The sequence below is a fragment of the Crocuta crocuta genome, unplaced genomic scaffold (assembly GCF_008692635.1).
Source record: "Crocuta crocuta isolate KB4526 unplaced genomic scaffold, BGI_CrCroc_1.0 scaffold35, whole genome shotgun sequence".
In the NCBI taxonomy this organism is placed as follows: domain Eukaryota; kingdom Metazoa; phylum Chordata; class Mammalia; order Carnivora; family Hyaenidae; genus Crocuta; species Crocuta crocuta.
This window is the reverse complement of record NW_027530625.1, coordinates 5,479,588-5,498,892: the sequence shown is the minus strand read 5'-3', so window position 1 is coordinate 5,498,892 and position 19,305 is coordinate 5,479,588. Positions and strand designations below refer to the sequence as shown.

Here is a 19,305-nt window from a genome sequence, read left to right as displayed (position 1 = left end):
AGCTCAGAGCCTGGAGCCTGCTTCGGATTCTGTGTCTCCCTCTCTCTCTGACCCTCCCCTGCTCATGTTGTCTCTCTCTCTCCCTCTCAGAAATAAATAAAACATTAAAAAAAAAACAAAAAAAAAAAACGCCTGGGTAAGCAGGGGGAAAGGAAGGAAGACAGTGCTCAAGAAAGGAGCAGCGGGTCGTGAAGGTCAGGCCCGAGCTGCTGCAGGGGAGCCCCTAACCACAGAGGCTCTGGCGCTGAGGCAGGGGGAGGGGGGAGGGGAGCACAGGGCGCCGATGGTGTTCATGGCCGCAGGTAGTGTTTTCCTGGGCATCCCTCAGGGGCCTGCCGGTCACCTCAGCCAGCGTCCCTGGTGACGTCTGCTTCATCAGCCAGGCAGGGCTGGGCCCACCCTGACCTGAGGCCGCCCTCTCATCCTGTCTCTCCCGCGTCTCCAGCAAGGTGATTGAGCACTGCAGTAACTTTAAAGAGGAGAACATGGACACGTCCAGATAGAGGCCTCCGTCCCCACGGCCGCCACTGCTCTGGACCACGAGGCCAGGAGGAAGCTCTCAAGCAGCCCAGCTGGCAGAACCCCACCGGGGAGCCTCCCGCCGGGTGAAGGGACACAGGGGGACTTTTGCACAACCGACGCTTTTCCTNAGTGTGAAGTTTTGTGTGTATGATTTCTGTACAAAAACAAAAAGAAACACTCCTTGAGTCCCCGCAGCTTCCTCGGCCATCCTCAAGCCCCAACTCCAAGCCTTCATCGCTGCCACTCACTCCTGCCCCCACCAGACTAAATGCCTCTAACGTTGTGAGAGTCCAGTCCCATCCCAGTGACCTCAGACCCTGGCCTCACTTCCCATTAGGAGAGGCAGCAGGCTTTTAACAGCCCACTCCAGCACCCCAACCCACCCCCCCAAAGCCTGAGAACCCCATCTGGACTCCTGGGTGTGGCTGACGGGGGGGGGGATGGAAACTAGCCCCACCGGGTCTCCCAGATGCCTTGGTGCTCCGGCCGTGGGCCGCCTGTAGCAAGGAAGTGAGTGCCCGGGCCCAGGCGGGCCCGGCCCCAGAGGACGCTCAGGAGCGGGGCTCGCAGCCGCGTCGCCGTTCTCCGGCCAGGCCCGCCTGAGGCCACGCTGCTATGGAGGTGCCTCCTGGTCTCCCACCAGGTCCCAGGCTACTGAAGGCCCCAGCCCAGGGCTGGCCAGAACTCAGGCAGATTCCACTGCCTCTTCTGCCGAACAGATCCCGCACCTGCCCCGGCCCTGGAAGCCAGCACCTCTGGGGCCGGGGCTTGCCCCTCCCCCCGCAGCCCTTCGCCTGCCCGCAGTACTCATGGTGCCCAGGCACCCCACCAGCAGAACTGAGCCGGCCTCATTCGCTCCCCACCCGCCCCCCGCTGCCTGGAGGAGCCCACTTGTCTCTCTGTGAGGCAGGAGGTCCCCGGACCCGCAGCAACAGCTAACTGCCTCCAGACCAGCACCGGGCCCAGCCTGCAGGGGCCCCGCCTGGCCCTTCCGAGCCTCTCCTCCTTGTCCCCAGGCTTTGCCTCGGGAACCTCCGTGCTGTGTTTCAGAGAAGTGTGAGCCGCAAGTGTATCTCGAAATACCTTCTGGTCCTCCCTTGCTCCGAATTGCTTCTAGCGAGACAGGCGGTGGTAAGGACACCCTTCCAGAGCAAGGCGCTGGGGAAGCAGGGCCGACTCCGCAGGCATCCCTCCGGGGGTGACCTTTCTTCCTTCCTCCTTCCCTGGGCCTGGTTTTGGATTCTTCTGGCATTTCTGCCTCCGGGCAGGACAGGCTGGACGAGCAGCCCCCGGGAGAGGCAGCAGGCCTTCTCCCCTGAAGTCTGTCCCCGCCTGCCCTGGGACGGGGGCGGCTGCCCCGCGCTCCCCAAGCTTGGCAAACAGGCCACATCTGCGCCTGCCCTCCATGCTCACCTGGCCTGAGCCAGACCCGGGGCGGGGCTCTCATCGCGTTGCTTTACCACCTGGGGCCTGAGTAAATGTCTGTACTTTGGGATGTCACAGAAATACATTTTTGTGCAAAGTGGAGAAGAGCGGAGTGTCGTTTTTGCAGAAGGGACGGGGTCCAGAGAGGGTTTGGGCACTGGGCCGAGTGAGGGGATCTGCGGCGGGGAGGGTACGTCGGGTCGATATGCGTGCCCGACCCGGAGGGCCAGTCAGTTGCAGCCTGGGGACAGGTGGCGGATCGGGCTGAAGTTCCTGGCTCCTCTGCGTTCTCTCCACAGCCCCATGCCAGCCGACACTGGGGTACAGCTGACAACAGCCCAACGGGGACCCTGCCCGGGGTGGTGGCGTCTGATGGTAGAGACAGCGCTAGGCTTGAGATTACGCCCCAGCGTGCAGTGAGCAGGGAGCACAGAGAGGGCGTCCCTTGTGGGCTGGTAGGCACGGAGGGGGGGGCCCTGGGGACACTGGAGTTAGCTGGGCCACAGCGCAGCAGTGGGGGAGGGAAGAGCACCTTCAGTGTGGACGCAAGAGACAGCATGGTGTCCCCCAGCAGGGAGGGAGGGAGGCTTCGCACCAGAGGAGACCTTGCAAAAGGCAAGGCTGCCGGGCCGGCGGGGTGGGGAACATCATAGACAGAGGGCCCTTCTAGAAGGGCCTTATGGGGAGAACCGTGAAGCACCCCGTGTGGTTGCAGCCAAGTGAAGGACAAGGGCACAAGTGGGAGGGGCCGGAGGCATCGCTGGAGTCCGGCTTTGTCCTGGTGTGACGGCCAGCAGTGCCCTCGGTGCCCCTGAGTACCACTGAGGCCGCGCCCGGTCAGGGAGCGCTCTTCCCTGAACAAGTCTAGGTGCAAGTAACAGATCGAAGGGGATCATCCGCACACGTGCCAGGCGGGTGATGTGCCCAGTGTCCAGAAACAAAGACTCACCTCTTGAGCAAACTCTGGCCAGGCTCTCCAGAGCCCTCTTCTCAACTAGGCCTCAACCTTGACCCAGAAGAACTACCTGGGTCAGGCTCTGACCACACCTGACTTTGTCCATCTCCCTCCCCCTACTTTATTTTATTTTATTTTTTTTTATTTTTTTTATTTATTTCTAGGGGAGAGAGAGAGAGAGACAGCGTGAGCAGGGAAGGGTCAGAGAGAGAGGGAGATACAGACTCTGTAATTGGCTCCAGGCTCTGAGCTGGCAGTCAGCACAGAGCCCGACGCAGGGCTCAAACCCACGAACCGCGAGATCATGACCTAAGCGAAAGTCGGACGCTTAACCGACTAAGCCACCCAGGCGCCCCTCCCTCCCCCTACTTTAAAAACCATGATCGCTAACACAGCTCAAGGTCGCACCGCTAAGATGACCCCAGCCCCCCCTTAAGACGCCTGTCTGAAAAAGCTCCAGGCTACCTTGTTAGAACCCCAACACCACCCTGTCTTAGAGCATTTACTAAAAAGGGCCTCCGGTGGCGTATACTTCTGTCCCTGTGAATTCTATTTGTATCATCTACAACTCAGGAGACCTGAAGGCCATTCCTTCAAAGTGTAACTAATGTTTGGGAAGGCTCAGGCCTCCGTTTCCTAGTTCCTGTGGGAGGACAGGCACCTAACTTCAATTACTGCCACCCAGCACACACCGCTGGCCTCATCAGCACTACACTGAGCAACCCTTTGTCATTTTCACTTCCCTGCCTTGTTGAGCCTCTGCTGTTCTCTCTCTCCACTCCCTGAGCCTACCTTTAAAACGCCCAGTCACCTGGGCATTCAGAATTGCATTCAGTTCACATTGCAAGAGCATATTACTGATAACATCTGTCCTTACCACTTTAACTAGAGTCTGACTTTGTCTCTCTTCGACACCAGCACAAGGCCTGACTCCCGGAAGCTTCAGGATTATTTAAGTGTTTCCACTCAGCACACTAGCTTTCCATCGCAGTAACCAAGATTGACTTGCAAGTGAAAGCCACACAACGCAAATACCTATGCAGGCTAGTCAAAGGTGGGAGGGAATTCATTGACTGACGCAACCGGGAGAGTTAACATTAGTTTCAGGAACAGCTGGATCCGGGGCCCAGTCAATGTTGCTAAGACTGTCTCTCACTCCCTCTTTCACTGCTGCTTATCTCTATGTCTCTATAAGGTGGCTTCATTCTCTCCTGCCACAGTCTGTCTCCACATGGTGTAAAGGTAGCTGCCAGTGCCCTTATATCCCATACTTTAAACTTGAGCTCCAGAAGAATGCCCCTTTCTCAGCATTTATACAGTACTCTCGGAATGATTCTGATTGGCCCTGCTGAGTCACATGTCCACGACCTAGAACCAATCACTGGGGACATTGAAATAGGGAACCAAGTTTGGCCGTCTGGAGTCACATGCCCACATGTCTCCTACCACCCTGTGGAGTGAGGGACACAGTACCCCCAGAACCACGCGGAATAGGGAAGCGTCAGTTCCTCAACAGAAAATGGAATGCTGGGCTGGCAAAACAGTGGATGTCAGAAGAGTGTACTGTAGGGTCAGTTGGAGAAAGAAGGTGGATGCTGGTATCAATGCGAGGTGTGNAGAAAGAAAGAAAGAAAGAAAGAGAAAAGGCAGGGAAGAATGGAGAATGCCCTGGGGACACAGTTGAAGGAGTGTGAACAGTGAATGCTGCAGAGGTTTCCTCTGAAAATAGCCTGAAGCCTCAGGTTGGGCAAGTCCTTCTGGCAGGGTGAGGTGTTGGCTTTATAGCAGGGGAGAGGACAGTCCGTGCTAGATATTGTAATTATTTAATCCTCCCAACCACCTTAGTGTGTGGGGGGTGCTATTATCAGTCCTCACTATAGACAGAAAACAGCTCAGAGTGGTTCAATAATTTGCCCAAGGTCGTGCTGGTATTTCTGACTCCACTTGGTCCCTTCTACCCAGGATCTGCACCACGGATGACCACTTAGCTCTCATCCCATTTGCAGTATCTATTTTTTTTTTAAGGTTTATTTATTTTTTCTTGAGAGACAGCGAGCACAAGCAGGGGAGGGGCAGAGAGGGAGAGGGAGACACAGAACCCAAAGCAGGCTCCAGGCTCTGAGCTGTCAGCACACAGCCCCACGTGGGGCTGGAACCCACAGCGTGATGTCATGACCTGAGCGGAAGTCAGAGGCTGAGCCCACCGAGCCACCCAGGCGCCCCCATTTGCAATATCTAAAAATGAATAGCAAGGAGATAAGGGTGTTACCACAGAGCAACCTAGGACTAGTCCTGCCCCTCTAGAACTCAGCCATGTCTTTGAAGCCGGCACAATCCTGCAACCCTGGAGTCGCACCGAACACCTTGAGCGTGGAAGCACCCAGGGGCCTGCACGCATGCGCGAGGCCAGGGGCTAGGGGCGGGCGGGGTGGGACCCCCAAGGGGGCGGGGTCAAGGCTCGCGCCTGCTTCTCCGCTTTCGAAAGTTACCTGGCTGGTGGGGGCTGGGGTTAAGGGAGTTACCAGCTGCGCGCGCGCCGGCCCCGCCCCCAACCTCTTCAGGCACCTGTTGGCTCGAGGGCCTACTCGGCCGCAGCTTCCATCCAATAGGCAGCCTCCCCGACCCAAGAAGACCCCGCCCACCCCCAGGATCCACCAATCCGAGAATGGCTGCGGCCTCTCTTCCTCAAAGGGCCCGCCCCTCCCGGCGCTTCTTCCGGGTGGGGCCCCGGGCGGAGGAGATGGCTCCCTGGGCGCTCCTCAGCCCAGGGGTCCTGGTGCGGACGGGGCACACTGTGCTGACCTGGGGGATCACGCTCGTACTCTTCCTGCACGATACCGGTGAGCCGGACCCCGCGCGACCCCGGACCCACCCTATTCCGCGTGGTTCCCCAGACGTTTGGGTCTCACTGGGTTCCCTGCTGAAGTCCCAGAAATCCCTGGATTCACCCGACTTCCGCCAGCTCCTGAGCCTCTTCTCCATCTGTCATTCCAAGAGCCACTTGCTTTGTGCCTAATACCCAGTTGATCCCTAATTAATCCCAGGATCTTCCTGATCCCTGCCAGATGCCCTGCCCATCCCAGGACCCAACCGGTGCCCACCAGATCCGACGACGGACTTGAGCCCCCATCTCCCCTGATCCCGAGACCCACCCGGTCCTTCCCAGGATTTGACTCCCAAACGTCCCTCCGTAAGATTCCGAGGATCAAGTAGATCAAGGACTGGCACCCCGCCCACCTCCATGGCCACTAGCGGCCCAAGTCCAGGCTCTCCACCTTCCAGGGCAAGAGAACACAGAAGGGAGCGGCCTGTCCCTCATTTCTCCATCCTCACTTCTTGCCCTGAGTCCTCGTCCACCTCACTGACCCGCCCCCACTAACATCCTTCCCCTCTTTACCTGGCAGGCTGCTTCCAGCCCAAGTTCTCACCCTCACTGCCACTCAGGGAAGTCTCACTCCTGCCTCCTGTCTCCAGCCTCAGCCCCTGGACTGGGGGTGTTCACTTTTCTCCCAATACCTTCTTAAGTCTCCTCCACCACTTTCACCCTTAAGCCTAAACACCTGCTCAGTGTTTTCATCAGAAAAGACCCCCCCACCCCACTTTCCTTCTCTGCTCCTTTTCACATCCAAGGGGGTACCAAAGCTGTCCACACTCTGTGACCTAACTGTCCCACACCCTCACGCCTCACCTCCTCCCTCCATCCCCCCCCCATCTTAATTCACTTCCATGAGTTGGACCCTTCCTGGCCCTGCCCTCCTTTGTCTCTATCACATGGGCATATCAGACCTAGCTGATCACTCCCTGTCATGGAGCCAAAATCAGGGACCCCTCCTCCCTCTCCCTTACATCCAGTCAAGTCTGGCCCCTTCACTCCCTTACACCTTATCTATCCAGCCCTTTGTCTCCACTCTTCCTGCCAGTGCCTTTGTCTGGCTACCCTCCTCTCCCTCCTGGATAGGCTCTGCCCCTAGGCTTCCCCCTGCTCCCCTATCCATCTTTCCTCCAGCAGCAGCAGGAAGGTTCTCAGAAACAGATCTGACCCTATAACCTTCCATGGCTCCCTACTGCCCTACAGATAGAATCCAAATGGACTTTTTTTTTTGGGGGGGGGGTGCTGGGCCCAAACTCCTCCCTCCTGTGCTCTATGCAGTGGCCACACTTGACCACTCAATACACCCCATCTCCAGGCCTTTGCTCAGCCAGGGACATACTCCCCACCTCCAGATACACCCCTACACGCGGCCTCCTGTTCGGCTCTGGCCCCAGCCTCACTCTCCTTCTCCGGCCTCCCCAGCGCTGCGGCAGTGGGAAGAGCAAGGGGAGCTGCTCCTGCCCCTCACCTTCCTGCTCCTCGTACTGGGTTCCCTGCTGCTCTACCTGGCCGTGTCGCTCATGGACCCGGGCTATGTGAATGTCCAGCCCCAGCCCCAGGTAACCAGGGGGGACCCTGGGAGCCTGAACCCTTGCTTCCACCAATGGGACACCCAAGGCCCCTGTAACAGTCTCGCGCCAGGATCTATGCAGAGGGCTTTCCTGGGGCACCTCGGCGAATCCTCTTAGCAGCCCTGCAACCCCTTCCTCCAATGAGGAAATTGCCAAGGCCCAGCGAAACGACTGTGACAGAGGTCACAGCTTCACTCAGGCCTGGGCACTCTGCCCCACCCTACCGCCTCCGTTACACTGGGGGTGGGCCCCGCATGCACCCCCAGGGCTAAGCTGGCCCCCCAGGGAAACGCGCATGAGTGCCATCTCCCTCCCAACCTTATACCCCCTCCCCCGTTTGCAGGAGGAGGCCAAGGAGGAGCAGACAGCCATGGTTCCTCAAGCCGTCCCCCTTCGGCGCTGCAGATACTGCCTAGTGCTGGTGGGTGACCAGGGACCTCCACGGGAGGGCGCAGGGGNCTCCTGCTGTGGCCTCCCCCCTCCAGGATGCCCTCCCTGCTTGGGGCCCCAGCCTCCTGGCCTCATCACTCCCCTCAGTCATGAGCCCAGAGGGGGGCCGGCATTGAGCCCACCTCCCTCCGTGCCCACAGCAGCCCCTGCGGGCCCGGCACTGCCGTGAGTGCCGCCGCTGCGTCCGCCGCTACGACCACCACTGCCCCTGGATGGAGAACTGCGTGGGGGAGCGCAACCACCCACTCTTCGTGGCCTACCTGGCGCTGCAGCTGGTGGTGCTTCTGTGGGGCCTGTACCTGGCGTGGTGGGTTCCGGCGCTGCCCTGGGTGTGGGGGTAGGGCGGGCAGCATGCACCTAGGAGGTGCCTCTTTAAGTGCCTTGGGCCTTCTCCCAAACAGCCTGCTCAGCGGGGGCTCCTTGGGGCACCCCTGCCCTCCCCCCACCCCCCAGCCTTGGTCTCTGTCTCCGTCCTGCCCCGCAGGTCTGGCCTCCATTTCTTCCGGCCCTGGGGGCTGTGGCTGCGGTCCAGCGGGCTGCTGTGTGCCACCTTCCTGCTGCTGTCCCTCTTCTCTCTGGTGGCCGGCCTGCTCCTCGCCTCGCACCTCTACCTGGTGGCCAGCAACACCACCACCTGGGAGTTCATCTCCTCGCACCGCATTGCCTACCTCCGCCAGCGCCCCAGCAACCCCTTCGACCGCGGCCTGACCCGCAACCTGGCCCACTTCTTCTGCGGATGGCCCTCCGGGTCCTGGGAGACCCTGTGGGCCGAGGGAGAGGAGGAGGGCGAGGAGGGCAGCAGCCAGGCTGTGTAGGGTTGCTGGAGGCAAGGCCACCATCTTGTGCCTGCAAACAGAGGGGCCGCCCCCACCTGGGGGTCAGCCTTCGGAGGGCCTGGGGCTCTTCGCTCCTGCCCGCTCCTCCCAGGCCTCGGCAGAGCCGAATGACAGAACCCTGCCTCAGTGGGCAGTCCTGCCCTCTGAAGGAAGGAGGCAGAGGACCCGTGGGGGGCTTGGGCACAAGCAACCTGGGCTTCCCAGACCCCCACCCCGCCCTCCCAAGCCAGGATGCCTCCAGTGCACCGTTTTATAAGTTTAATCATCCAAAAAGCGAGTCAAATATTAAAAAACCAAACCAAATTCTTCCTTGCTGTGCCATCCTTCCTGGTCCAGGCCTCCCAGGAGATGGAGGGGGGGCGGAGGGGAGGGGATGCTGCCCAGTAACTGGGCAAAGCCCCCCACAAGCAGCCCCGCAGCTGCCACTTCGAGACCCAAGGCCCACGAATACCGAGCAAGGCCTGGGCCTCCAAAGCAGGGCACGCGGCTGGGCAGACGGGGTGGACACGCCAGAGAGGCCGTCAGGGCCCCAGGAATCCCTCTGACACAAAGTCGAAGTCCCGGAAGGCAGCCTGCTGGCGCGCCGTCAGGGGGCTGCGGGGGTCAGGCGGGGTCAGGGCCGGCGGCAACCCCGTGAACTCGCCCTCGAAGTACCGCAGGTCCGTAGGGCCACGGAGGGTGGGCAAGAAGGGGGGCTGGACGGTGCGGGCGAGCAGGGCCTGCCAGTTGGTGGTCTGGGGGCGAGGGCAGAGCTGCCTGAGACAAGGGCACAGCGACCCACATGGCCAGGCGACACCTCCCACCGTGCCGGGCACCTGGGGCCACTCACCCTGAAGAAAGGCTGGGTCTTGATCTCCTCAGCATCCCGCTCACCCGCCCCGAGGCGCTGCTCCGGGCACTTCTGGAGGAGCTGGGCAAGAGGTCTGGGGTTCACGGAGGGCACTGCCCACCTGCCCAGGTGTCCCAAAGGGGCTGGACTACAGGGGCCCGGCGAAGATGGGTGGGGACGGGGCAGCTGCAGCCCAGCCCGGCCCCCGCGGTGATTACCTTCCGAATGAGCTCCAGCCCTTGCACCGACAGAAAGTGGGGATACGGGGCGTCCGCGTTGACAATGCAGTCAAATACCTCCTCCTCAGTGTCCCCAGGGAATGGGCACTATGGGGAAGTGGGCTCAGCAGGCTGCATGGGCCACCCCCACCCTGCCCCAACCTAGAGGCTCCGGCAGCCCGGGTCCAATGCTCACCTCGCCCACCAACATCTCATAGAGCAGCACACCCAACCCCCACCAGTCCACGGCCCGTGTGTAGGCCTCCTGGGTCAGCACTTCCGGGGCCAGGAACTCCGGGGTGCCGCAGAAGGTGCTTGTCCGGTCCCCGAAGCCGATCCCTGCAAACCAGCACCCACACTGATGCCGGCCCGACGGGTCTCATCCGCATAACCTCAGTTGTAAGAATCAACAGCCAACTCCTATGACCTCAGGTACCGCAGGGCAAGCCAAACCCTGTGCCGAGCCCTGCCCTGAACTTTTGGAGGTGGGGACAGTTTTTATGCCACCTCACAGGAGGACGCAGAGCCTCAGCCAAGCTCACAAATAAAGGAGAACCCGATGCCCCCTCCCATCCCGCGTACACACTCTCTCCCCTGGCTGAGGGCAAGCTGGGGCTCTTTGAGTCTCTAGGGCTGGGAAGGAAGCACCAGTGTGCCCAGCGGTCCCTGGAACGCAGGCCGGGGTGAGTAGGGGAGGCCACCTGCCCACTACCCTGCTGGCCTGCGCTGGGCAAGCAAGGCTGGAGGACACGGGATCCTGGACAGGAAGCGCCCACCTTCCTTACACAGCCCGAAGTCCGCGATCTTCAGGAAACCCTGGGCGTCCAGCAGAAGGTTGTCCAACTTAAGGTCCCTGAGGGCGAGGGGGGCAGATCGAAGGAGCCCAGGAGCATCGCAGGAGGAGGGCAGCCTCTGCTCCTTCACCTACCCCGCCCCCCAGCACCTCTGGGGCAAGTTACCTATAAATGATCTTCATCTCGTGTAAGAACTGCAACCCAAGGACCACACAGGCCAGGTAGAACCTATGGGTGGTGTGGGGGGTAGTTCAGGGCCAGGACTTTGCGGGGGGGACAGGGCAGGGAGGCACCAGGATGGCCATGGCTAGACATTCCTGGATGTCCCAGCCAGAGTCAGCTTGGACGAAAGCCTGATGCCAGGGGTTAGGGGGTGGGGAGAGTAGGTGCTTCTCCGGACAGTGGCCCCAAGGTTGCTGCCCACTGACAGCCTACCCTTCTTGGGCTCTTTGATTGTGCCAGGAAAGATGCCATGTGTTCTGATGCCTTCCTCTCCTACCTCCTCCCAGCCACCTGCCGTTGATAGTCATCATGTCTATTTTTCAGATACGGATCTGAGACTCCAGGTAAGTGATGCCCCCCCCCGGGGTCACAGAGCTATTGGCAGACTTAGACTCCAGAGCCTGCATTCTGGTGGGCAAGAAATAACGCCAGCTGCCAGTCACTTACTGTTGACTGGTTCCTGCGCCCAACAATTTAGTAAACATTATGTCCATCTACGCCACAAGCCTATGAAAGAGTTATTATCAGTCCATTCACAGCCGCATAAACTGTGGCCCAAGGTCACAATGCTTTGGGAGTGAGAAGACAGGTGATAATCAGGATCTGAGCCAAGGCCTCCCTGACTCCACACTCTTCTGCTGATGGGTACCCTGGAGGAAGGGGGATGAAGGGAGCGGGCATAGGGAATCAGGGAAGGCTCAATGGAAGAGGCAGACGAGGGATGGGAACCCACCGTGCCTGGGGCTCAGGGAAGACATCCTCATGGATCTGCATCATGAGGTCACCACCAGGCGCAAACTCAGTCACGAAGCAGGCGTGGCTGGAGGTCTGGAAGCAGGCAAGGAGGGACAGCAGGAAGGGGTGCCCCGTGCGGCCCACAGCCTCCAGGATGCGTTTCTCGCAGTACAGGCTGCGGAGGGCCGGGGGTGGGTTTTAGAGGGAAGAAACCCCTCTGCTGGCTGCACCGTGCCACCCACACAACACCCTTGGCTCTCTGGGTCTTAAGTGAAAATGCCAGGCAGGTAGAATGATGCTTTCTACGTATCGGGCAGAGAGAAGAGGCGACCTGCCCGAGAGCACGTGGTCAACAACTGCAGGTGCTCAAAAGAGAACTCAGGACTGGCTGGCCCCCGAGGGTCACCTCTTCAAAGTCCCAGGAGCACTCAGCTGCCCCGGCCAGCCATCCAGGGTCCCCTCCAGGGCTAGGTGCCCACTGTGCTGACTACACACCTCTCCATCTCGTCCCGGTTCAGCACCTCGTGCTTCTTCAGCGCTTTGATGGCATAGTATTTCCCTGTCCCCTTGAACTGGACCAGGAGGACCTGGGAACCAGAGAGAGCTTGGGCTCCAGGTGGACAGCGCAGGGGAGTCTTTGCTTCCCCCACCCACTGCCCCGTGGGTCACAGCATCCTCCCCCCAGCTCAGGTGCTGGGGTCCACTCACCCCTTTCCACAGCACCGTCCTCACCCCCCCTACCTTCCCGAAGTGTCCCCGGCCCAGCACGGCCAAGCAGCGGAAGTCCTGAAGCCGGGGGGGTTTCCTGCAAGAGACAAGCACAGGAAGCCCCCTGGGGACAAGAGCTGGGCCTCCACGAGGTGCTCCAAACCCTCCAGGCCTGGTCCCGGGCTGTCCCCACCAATAAGGCTGGAAAGCCTAGGGGTGGGGGACGGGGGCGGGGGTCCTGGGCCAGCAGTTTCCTAGAGTCTAGAACGCAGCTAGAGCTCAGTAAGACGGGTGTCAGGAGTAAGGACCTGAGCGCAAGGAGCATCAGGTGATGTGTGGATGGACACGCAAACACCCAAGTGAGCAGACAGATGCCTCAAGCATAGAAGTGAGCCTGACGGCCGTACCTGGTGGCAGAGGCTGGAAGCGACGGCCCGAGTCGAGTCCTGGGCTCCATGTGGGGGCGTTTGGTGCGCTGTGAGGGCAGAGGGGCTCAAAGCAGAGCAGGGCTTCCTTCCCCGTTTCCCTCCAGCCCTGCCATCCCCACCCCAGCAGCCCCCAGGACTGCCGGCACCCCCTCACCGGTATCTCCTCGGGGGTTGGCTCCCGGGGCAGGTAGAGGCGTGGGGGCTTGGGCGGGGGCCTCGGCTCTTCTCCCAAGGGGCTCTTCTTGGGTGGGAAATTGCTGTGTGGAGAAAGCAGACGTGCGGCAGGGCACGGGCAGATGGAACAGCTGTGGGGACGGCCCCACCATGATGCCAAGAGACAGACGGAGGGTCACAGGGAACAGAAAGACGCCAGCTGCACGTGGTGGGAGGCAATCGTGGCAGAGAAGCAGGCAGCCACAGCGAGGTGGCTCCTCACCTGGGCGAGGCAGGGTGGGCAGCTGCCCGGGGCGTGGCCGGGGTCTGGGGGCACGTTTTGGGGGGGCTGATCGTGCTTGGGGAGCTGCAGGGGGGCAGCAGGTTCATGACCAAGCGTCCCCAGGCCGCCATGTTGAGATTCATCTGCGAAGCCCTCAGAAAGTCCTGACCTGGGACAACAAGGCGGGGCTCAGTCCCACGGCCCTCCAAGGACCCCACCCTGCCCCCTAATTGCACAGCCCCCCCCTCCCGTCCACACCTCTGCGTTTACAGAAAATGCGTTTCTGCCTCTGCAGCCGGGGCCTCCTCTCAATGACAGGGTCACAGAAGGTCACCTGCGTGGACAGAGGGCAGGCTGGAGACCAGTCCCCTCCCACTCCAACTGCCACCAGGGTACCTCCCTGGCCTCCAGGATCCCAGCCTAAGCCCCCGGCGTCAATGCTGCAAAAGCCAGAGGGGCCCAGAGGGATGGATTCAATGTCCACCTTGGTACCAGTGGGGAAACTGAGGCCCAGAGAAGAGAGACATTTATCCAGGGTCACTCATGAGGCTAGGCAAGTCAGGACCCAAGATAACAGGCCTCTGGGCCCCCATGCGGTCCCCAGAGAGGGGCTGGGAATCCTTAGTTCTTGGACACCTCCTCCCTCCGGCCCTCAATTTCTCCTCCTCTGTGTGGATGAATCAAATAGTTTCGAAGGCCCTACTAGCTCGGACGGAGCCGGGGCCCGTGTCATCAGGGTGCAGGGTAGGGAGCACCTGGGCAAAGAGCAGCCCCTGGGGCACCAGACTGAGGGAGAGCTGGTGACAAGCGTTGTCCAGGAAGTCCTCTAGCCGCAGGAAGGCCACGCCACACAGCTGCCGCCAGTCTCGCCAGTGCACCCCAATCTCCAGCTCCCGGGCCTGCATTGGGGAGCCCAGGTTGAGGAGTGCGGCACATGTCCCTTCTCGGCCAGCTTTCCGTTCCGCGACCCAAAGTCACCCCCGCCCGCACCAGGGCCAGCCTCACCCGCTCCAGGGGGACAATAAAGGTCTGGTCCCAGGACTGCTTGGCCACCGGCCCCCAGCCGGTCTGGCCCACGACACGATTGTCCACCTTCAGCACAGCCAGCACCTCACCTGCAGGGACAGAGACGGAGCTCAGGGCAGGCGAGGAGGAGAGGGCAGGTGCTCTCCCCCAGCTCTCCGCAGCCCCCTACTCACTGGCCAGGTCTCCACCACGCGGCTGCTTGGCCTTGCCCCGAAGCCAGCCCTGCGAGGGGCTCCCGGCCAGCGCAGCCACCGGGGAGCGTCCAGGCACAGCCGTCAGCAGCTGCTCACAGCCCAGGAGGCGGACCTCCAGCGTCCCTGCGGGGAGCATGGGGGAAACACTGTCAAACCTCTGCTACATCCAGGTCCCCTGGGGCCCCAGGAAAGCTACCTTCTCCTGAAGATGGCTGAACCCAGACCTTGCCCCCATTAGTTGAGGTGTTGAGCCAGGAGACCGGACATAAAGTGGCCCCAAGTAATCAGCTGGATTTTAGACGTTTTAATAAGCCATTCACCCCCACCCACTCCCCCAGCTTGTGTGCACAGCCAACTCCCCAAAGCCCTTCAAGGCTACGCACGGACACCACCTCCTCCAGGAAGCATTCCTCGATTCCCCGACACCAGGTCAGGGGGCCCATGCAGCCCCTGTACTTCCCCTTCTCAGCTCTGCTCACAATGGGATGTGGCCTGTCTAACCCTGAACCAGCTGAGCGGGACGGTGCTGGGCAAGGTAGGAAGTTCAGGGTTTCCAAAGTCAACATGCTCAGATGATTTGTTGGTTACAATTCAGCCACCGCTACCGGGAGACGGATCCAGCTCAGGGATAAGAAGGAACTTTCTAGTAGTCCAAACTTCCCAGGACTGGGTGCCCAAGGCCTCCAGGGCTGTGGGGTCCCCTAACACTGGCACTTTACACATGGTCATGGCTATTCGCTCAAATAATAGCTTCACCAATGCGGTGCTGACCGGCACTGTGCCTAGCGTTTCACGTGCAACAACTCACTGAATTTTCACGGCAACCCCACGAAGGAGGTGCTGTTATCACCCCCATTTTACAGACGGCTAAACTAAGGGTCCAAAGAGGGGAAGTCAGTTGCCCCAGCTCACATAGCTCGGGGGTGGTTGGACCCGGATTGAAACTCCTCTCCAAAGTCCTCCCCCTCTGTGTTCCAGGATGCGCTTTGGAAGGAAGGCAGAGCCCTGAAGTGGGGGGGGACTGACGCCCAGCTACCTGTCACGGCGGTGGGCTTCACGAGCACCCCTGAAGGCTGGGGGCTCCCAGACCCAGCAGTGCGCAGCTCCTGGGCCACTCTGCCACGCAGAGGATCAGCAAGAGGCAATCCCTCCAGCAGCTGCTCCAAGGCCAGCCGCAGGAGATCCAGTTTCTGGGAGGACTCCAGGAGCTGGGCCTGAGCCTGCAGAGGAGATCGGGCAGGAGGGACAAGCCCGTGAAGCACAGCGGCCAGGGGACAGTGGCTCAGGCCGCCTGGAGACACACCCCCACCCCTCCCCGCTATGGGGTCCAGACAGAACGTGCCTCCTCTTTCCCCACTGCCACCCCTCACATCCCGCCCACGATGCCTCCCGCTATGGCGGAGGGTGGTGTGGAGACAGACAGACACTCAGAAGAGGCAGCGATGGGGGCGTGGGGGGGGCTCAGTCAGTTAAGCGTCCAACTTCGGCTCAGGTCATGATCTCACGGTTTGTGGGTTCGAGCCCCGCATCGGGCTCTGTGCTGACAGCTCAGAGCCTGGAGCCTGCTTCAGATTCTGTGTCTCCCTCTCTCTCTGACCCCCCACTGCTCATGCTGTTTCTATCTCTCTCTCAAAAATAAATAAAACATTTAAAAAAATTAAAAAAAAGAAAGAAAGAAAGAGGCAGTGATGGGAGGGGACCATGGCCTGACCTCAGCCAACGCCTTCCGGTCTTGTGCCCGCCGGCCACCCAGCAGCTTCACCACGTTCTTGGCACCCTCGGCCACAGCAGCCTCGATGCGCAGTCGATGCCTTAGCTCCTCTGCCAGCAGCTCAGGACCTGCAAGGAGGCAGTCAGCCCCCAGGCCCTGGCCTGCCCTGCCCTGCCCTGCCCTGCCCGTCCCTGCCCTGCCTGTCCCTGTCTGTCCCTGCTTCCCAAACCTCACCTGGTTCAGGGGACCCGCTGGCTTCCAGGCTGCTGATCTTCATTCGCAGCAGGGCCACCTTCAGCTGGCTGTCCTGCAGCATCTGCTGGGCAGCCGCCAGGAGCTTCCTCTCCTAGGGGGTCATGACATACGCCCCATTGGACCAGGGCCGGCCCAGAGCCTCCCCAGGCAGACCAAGGTGGAGGCCAAGCCCCCCTTGTTAGCCTAGATCTAGGGCAGGGCCTCCCCCATCAGATGAGACAAGGGCCAAGGTCAAGCTTGCCACACCATGTCAGAGTCCAGCTCCCCACATCATTCTGGGAGTTGGGACTGGGGTGGGGGGGCTTCCCTACTAGACTGGGCTAGGATTTCCCCATTTGACCGAGTTGTGCCTTGTCTGTTAGATTAAGCGTTCAAGCCGTGCCTCCCCCACCAAGCTGGGATTTGGCGCTGTGCCTCCCCCATCAGACTAAGGGTTAAGATTGTATCCGCCTTACAGGGTCATTGGCACTCTCTATCAGGATGGGGGCTGAGAGCCCAGTCTCTCCCCATCAGACCCCAGGAGCCTTACCTTGGGCGTGCCACTGGCATAGGTGTGCGTCATGTTCTCCGCCCCCTGCTTCACCTTCAGCTCTACCTGCAGCTGCCTCTGTAGAGCCTCCAGGTGCCGAGCCCTGGGCTGCTCGGCAGGCGGCTGGGGTCCCGGGGCCGCAGGTTCTGTGCCTAGCGTGGGGCACACGAACCCCTTACCCAGAGCCGAGAGACTCCGACCCTATGACCTTGCTCTCCCCACCTCCCATCCCCGCTCTCTTCTTGTCTCAGGGGACACCTGAGGAGGCTCTGAGAGGGGTCAGGGCCAAGGTCGAGAAGCTGGGTGGGCCCAGCGCCTCTTGTCCCCAAGGGCCTGCTCAGACTCCTCACTCACCAGCCAGGCCAGGCCCAGGGCCTGGCAGCAGGATCCGTGCGTGCAGCGCCCTCAGCTCTCCGTGCAGCTGCTCCAGGCGGCGGTTGGAGGCGCGCAGCAGCTGCTGTACGTGGCCCAAGTGGCGGCGGTCCGTGGCCACCCTCCGCAGGTTCTCTACACCCTCCTTGATTTTCAGCTCCTTCTGGATGGCCCGGCGGATCGCCTCTTTCTCATCCTCTGGGGGCCGCTGGTCGGCCCCAGACTGTGGAAGGGCCAAGGAGTCATGCCCTCGGTCCCGCCAGCGGCCTCACATCTCCACCGATAGAGAGGAAGGCGTGCTCGGCACCCAGGGAATCCCTGACCATGCAGCTAGTACCCCTGGGCCAGACAGAAACCCCAAAGCTCTGCAGCCTGCCCACGCTCCTGTCCCCGCCCATTAGGGAGAAGGGAGAGGGATAAATTGTTAATTGTTTGCAGTGGACTCTTGAACAACACGGGTTTGAACTGCATGGGTCCTCTTATAAGCAAATCTTTTTTTTTTTTTTTTTTTTAGTTTATTTATTTTGAGAGAGAACAGAGAGAGTGTGAGCAGGGGAGGGGCAGAGAGAGAGACAGAGAGGGAGAGAGAATCCCAAGTAGGCTCTGTGCTGTCAGCACGCAGAGCCCAATGCAGGGCCCGAGCTCACTACCTGTGAGATCATGACCTGGACCGAAATCAAGACTCAGATGCTTAACTGACTGAGCCCACCCAGGTGATCCTACATGCAAATTATTTTCAACTGTAAAAGCAAATTTGTTTACAGAACCATAAATGTATGTATCTTCTCTTCCTTATGACTTTCTTAATATTTCCTTTTCTCTAGCTTACTTTATTATAAGAATAACGTATGATACATATGATGTAGAAAATATGTGTCAGCCAACTGTTGATGGTATCGGTAAGGCTATTATTAGTTAAGTCTGGGGGGAGTCAAAAGTTATATGCAAATTTTCAACTGCCGGGGCAGTCGGCGCCCCCAACCCCTGTGTTGTTCAAAAGTCAATGGCACATGGCGCTAGTGGGTGCCAGGGTCTATTCTCAGAACTTTGCATACATTCATCTGTCAGTCTGCACAAGAATCCCATGAGGATGGTGCAGGTACTATCCCCATTTTACAGATGAGGAAGCCGGAACACAGAAAGATTAAGGAATTTGCCCAAGGTCACAACACCGAGAAGGAGATGCCAGTCTCTCCCTGCCAACCACGCTTAATCAGGCTGCTTAAGGTTGCGATCCCAGCTAAGGCTTGGGGCCAGCAAAGAGGCTAGGGAACTACCCAAGGTCACAGAGAGAGGGCAGCCAGAAGGCTGAGTCGGGGCCAGTGATGTTCCCTCAGGTAGCAGAGCAGAGGCACAGAGAGAAGCTGAGGAGGTCTCTGGGGGCCACTCCCAGCTCAGCTACTGGGCGGAGGTAGAGACTCTCTCACTCCTTCACCCCAGGTTGGAGCAAGGAAGAGGAAAATCTCAGAGGCCGACATTTCAGACCAACCAGTGCCAAAGCCGACCTCAGCACAGGGTCGCCCACGATGCCCTCCACTCCCCATGGACCCCCGTGCGGCCTCCACCTTACCTCTCGGCTCTCCATCTCCTGAGCCCAGTGTGAGGGGTACCACCCCAGCCTCAGGGAACCCCCCACCCCAGGCCTGGGCTGGCCCTCTGGCCTGGCTGTCAGAGGGCAGGGGCGGGGCTCAGGAAATCCTCTGAGGGCCCTAGGCCAGAGGGCCAGAGCCAAAGGCCTGAGCAAACAAAGATCCCATGGAGCGGAGGGCCCGGCCACTGGGGTCCTGAGTCACCCAGCTGCCGCTGCTGGGCGGAGGTTCACAGGAAACTGGAAAATGTGTACAAGCCACTGCTGGAACAGGCGGGGGGGACCTCCGGAGGAAGGGGTGGGAGGGGGCAGACGCAGTGCTTACGGTTGTTGCCATCGTTGGGGTGGGGGCACTCAGGGAGTCTTCTGGAAGGCACTTTGCCTTTGAGCATACCCCCTGGTCCTGTCTGCTCTGGGCTGGAATCGTGCCATGTGCACGCGCGCCTCCCCCTTTCTGCTCTACAGCGGGGACCCTATCTTCTACACAGATGCAATGACCCCACCCCATTTGCTCTGGGTAGACCTGAACCCCTCCCTCCTCAGTAACAGCTTTGGCCGCTGTGTCCACCAGCACGTATCGCCAGCGCTGGCAGGAACCCCGCCCCCCTCGCCATTTGGACTGGAAAACT

General features: G+C 60.2%; 3 protein-coding genes across 5 annotated transcripts in view; 2 read left to right on the top strand and 1 right to left on the bottom strand.

Annotated features, from left to right (window-relative positions):
• Positions 1–645, top strand: part of ZER1 (zyg-11 related cell cycle regulator) — a 29,507-nt gene extending 28,862 nt beyond the window's left edge. Inside the window, exon 16 of the mRNA XM_077768461.1 lies at positions 446–645. Within this exon, the coding sequence (XP_077624587.1) occupies positions 446–503 (58 nt within the window). The 3' untranslated portion in view covers positions 504–645. The remainder of the gene's footprint in view (positions 1–445) is intronic.
• Positions 646–5,596: 4,951 nt separating this feature from the next.
• Positions 5,597–8,708, top strand: ZDHHC12 (zDHHC palmitoyltransferase 12). Of its 3 annotated transcripts, none has more exons than XM_077768350.1 (5): positions 5,597–5,742; positions 7,197–7,333; positions 7,689–7,766; positions 7,936–8,101; positions 8,301–8,599. In XM_077768350.1, the coding sequence occupies exons 1-5, from the start codon at positions 5,643–5,645 to the stop codon at positions 8,501–8,503; spliced, it is 684 nt and encodes a 227-aa protein (XP_077624476.1). In that variant the 5' UTR covers positions 5,597–5,642; the 3' UTR covers positions 8,504–8,599. The 3 variants fall into 3 exon arrangements, with proteins under 3 accessions (XP_077624476.1, XP_077624475.1, XP_077624474.1); XM_077768349.1 differs by having other exon boundaries at positions 5,599–5,742; positions 7,939–8,102; positions 8,280–8,708; XM_077768348.1 differs by having other exon boundaries at positions 5,601–5,742; positions 7,936–8,102; positions 8,280–8,708.
• Positions 8,709–8,875: 167 nt separating this feature from the next.
• On the bottom strand, positions 8,876–18,819 carry PKN3 (protein kinase N3). The gene is made up of 22 exons (XM_077768347.1): positions 18,659–18,819; positions 17,071–17,311; positions 16,717–16,868; positions 16,167–16,278; positions 15,933–16,060; positions 15,258–15,441; positions 14,201–14,344; positions 14,007–14,116; positions 13,757–13,900; positions 13,260–13,335; positions 13,002–13,170; positions 12,720–12,822; positions 12,545–12,612; positions 12,171–12,234; positions 11,925–12,016; positions 11,428–11,604; positions 10,638–10,700; positions 10,455–10,531; positions 9,875–10,017; positions 9,679–9,786; positions 9,461–9,541; positions 8,876–9,365 (listed from the first exon to the last, which is right to left on the bottom strand). The coding sequence occupies exons 1-22, from the start codon at positions 18,671–18,673 to the stop codon at positions 9,153–9,155; spliced, it is 2,664 nt and encodes an 887-aa protein (XP_077624473.1). The 5' UTR covers positions 18,674–18,819; the 3' UTR covers positions 8,876–9,152.
• Between the last annotated feature and the right edge of the window lie 486 nt (positions 18,820–19,305).

Bases quoted from the DNA above. Each gene is read 5' to 3' on its own strand.
- ZDHHC12 (XM_077768348.1), top strand. From the start codon at position 5,643: ATGGCTCCCTGGGCGCTCCTCAGCCCAGGGGTCCTGGTGCGGACGGGG. The intron at 5,743-7,196 runs GTGAGCCGGACC...CGGCCTCCCCAG, and splicing joins ACTCTTCCTGCACGATACCG to CGCTGCGGCAGTGGGAAGAG. The intron at 7,767-7,935 runs GTGGGTGACCAG...CCGTGCCCACAG, and splicing joins GCAGATACTGCCTAGTGCTG to CAGCCCCTGCGGGCCCGGCA.
- PKN3 (XM_077768347.1), bottom strand. The intron at 16,061-16,166 runs GTGAGGTTTGGG...GCCTCCTTGCAG, and splicing joins CAGCGGGTCCCCTGAACCAG to GTCCTGAGCTGCTGGCAGAG. The intron at 14,117-14,200 runs GTGAGTAGGGGG...CTGTCCCTGCAG, and splicing joins GCGTGGTGGAGACCTGGCCA to GTGAGGTGCTGGCTGTGCTG.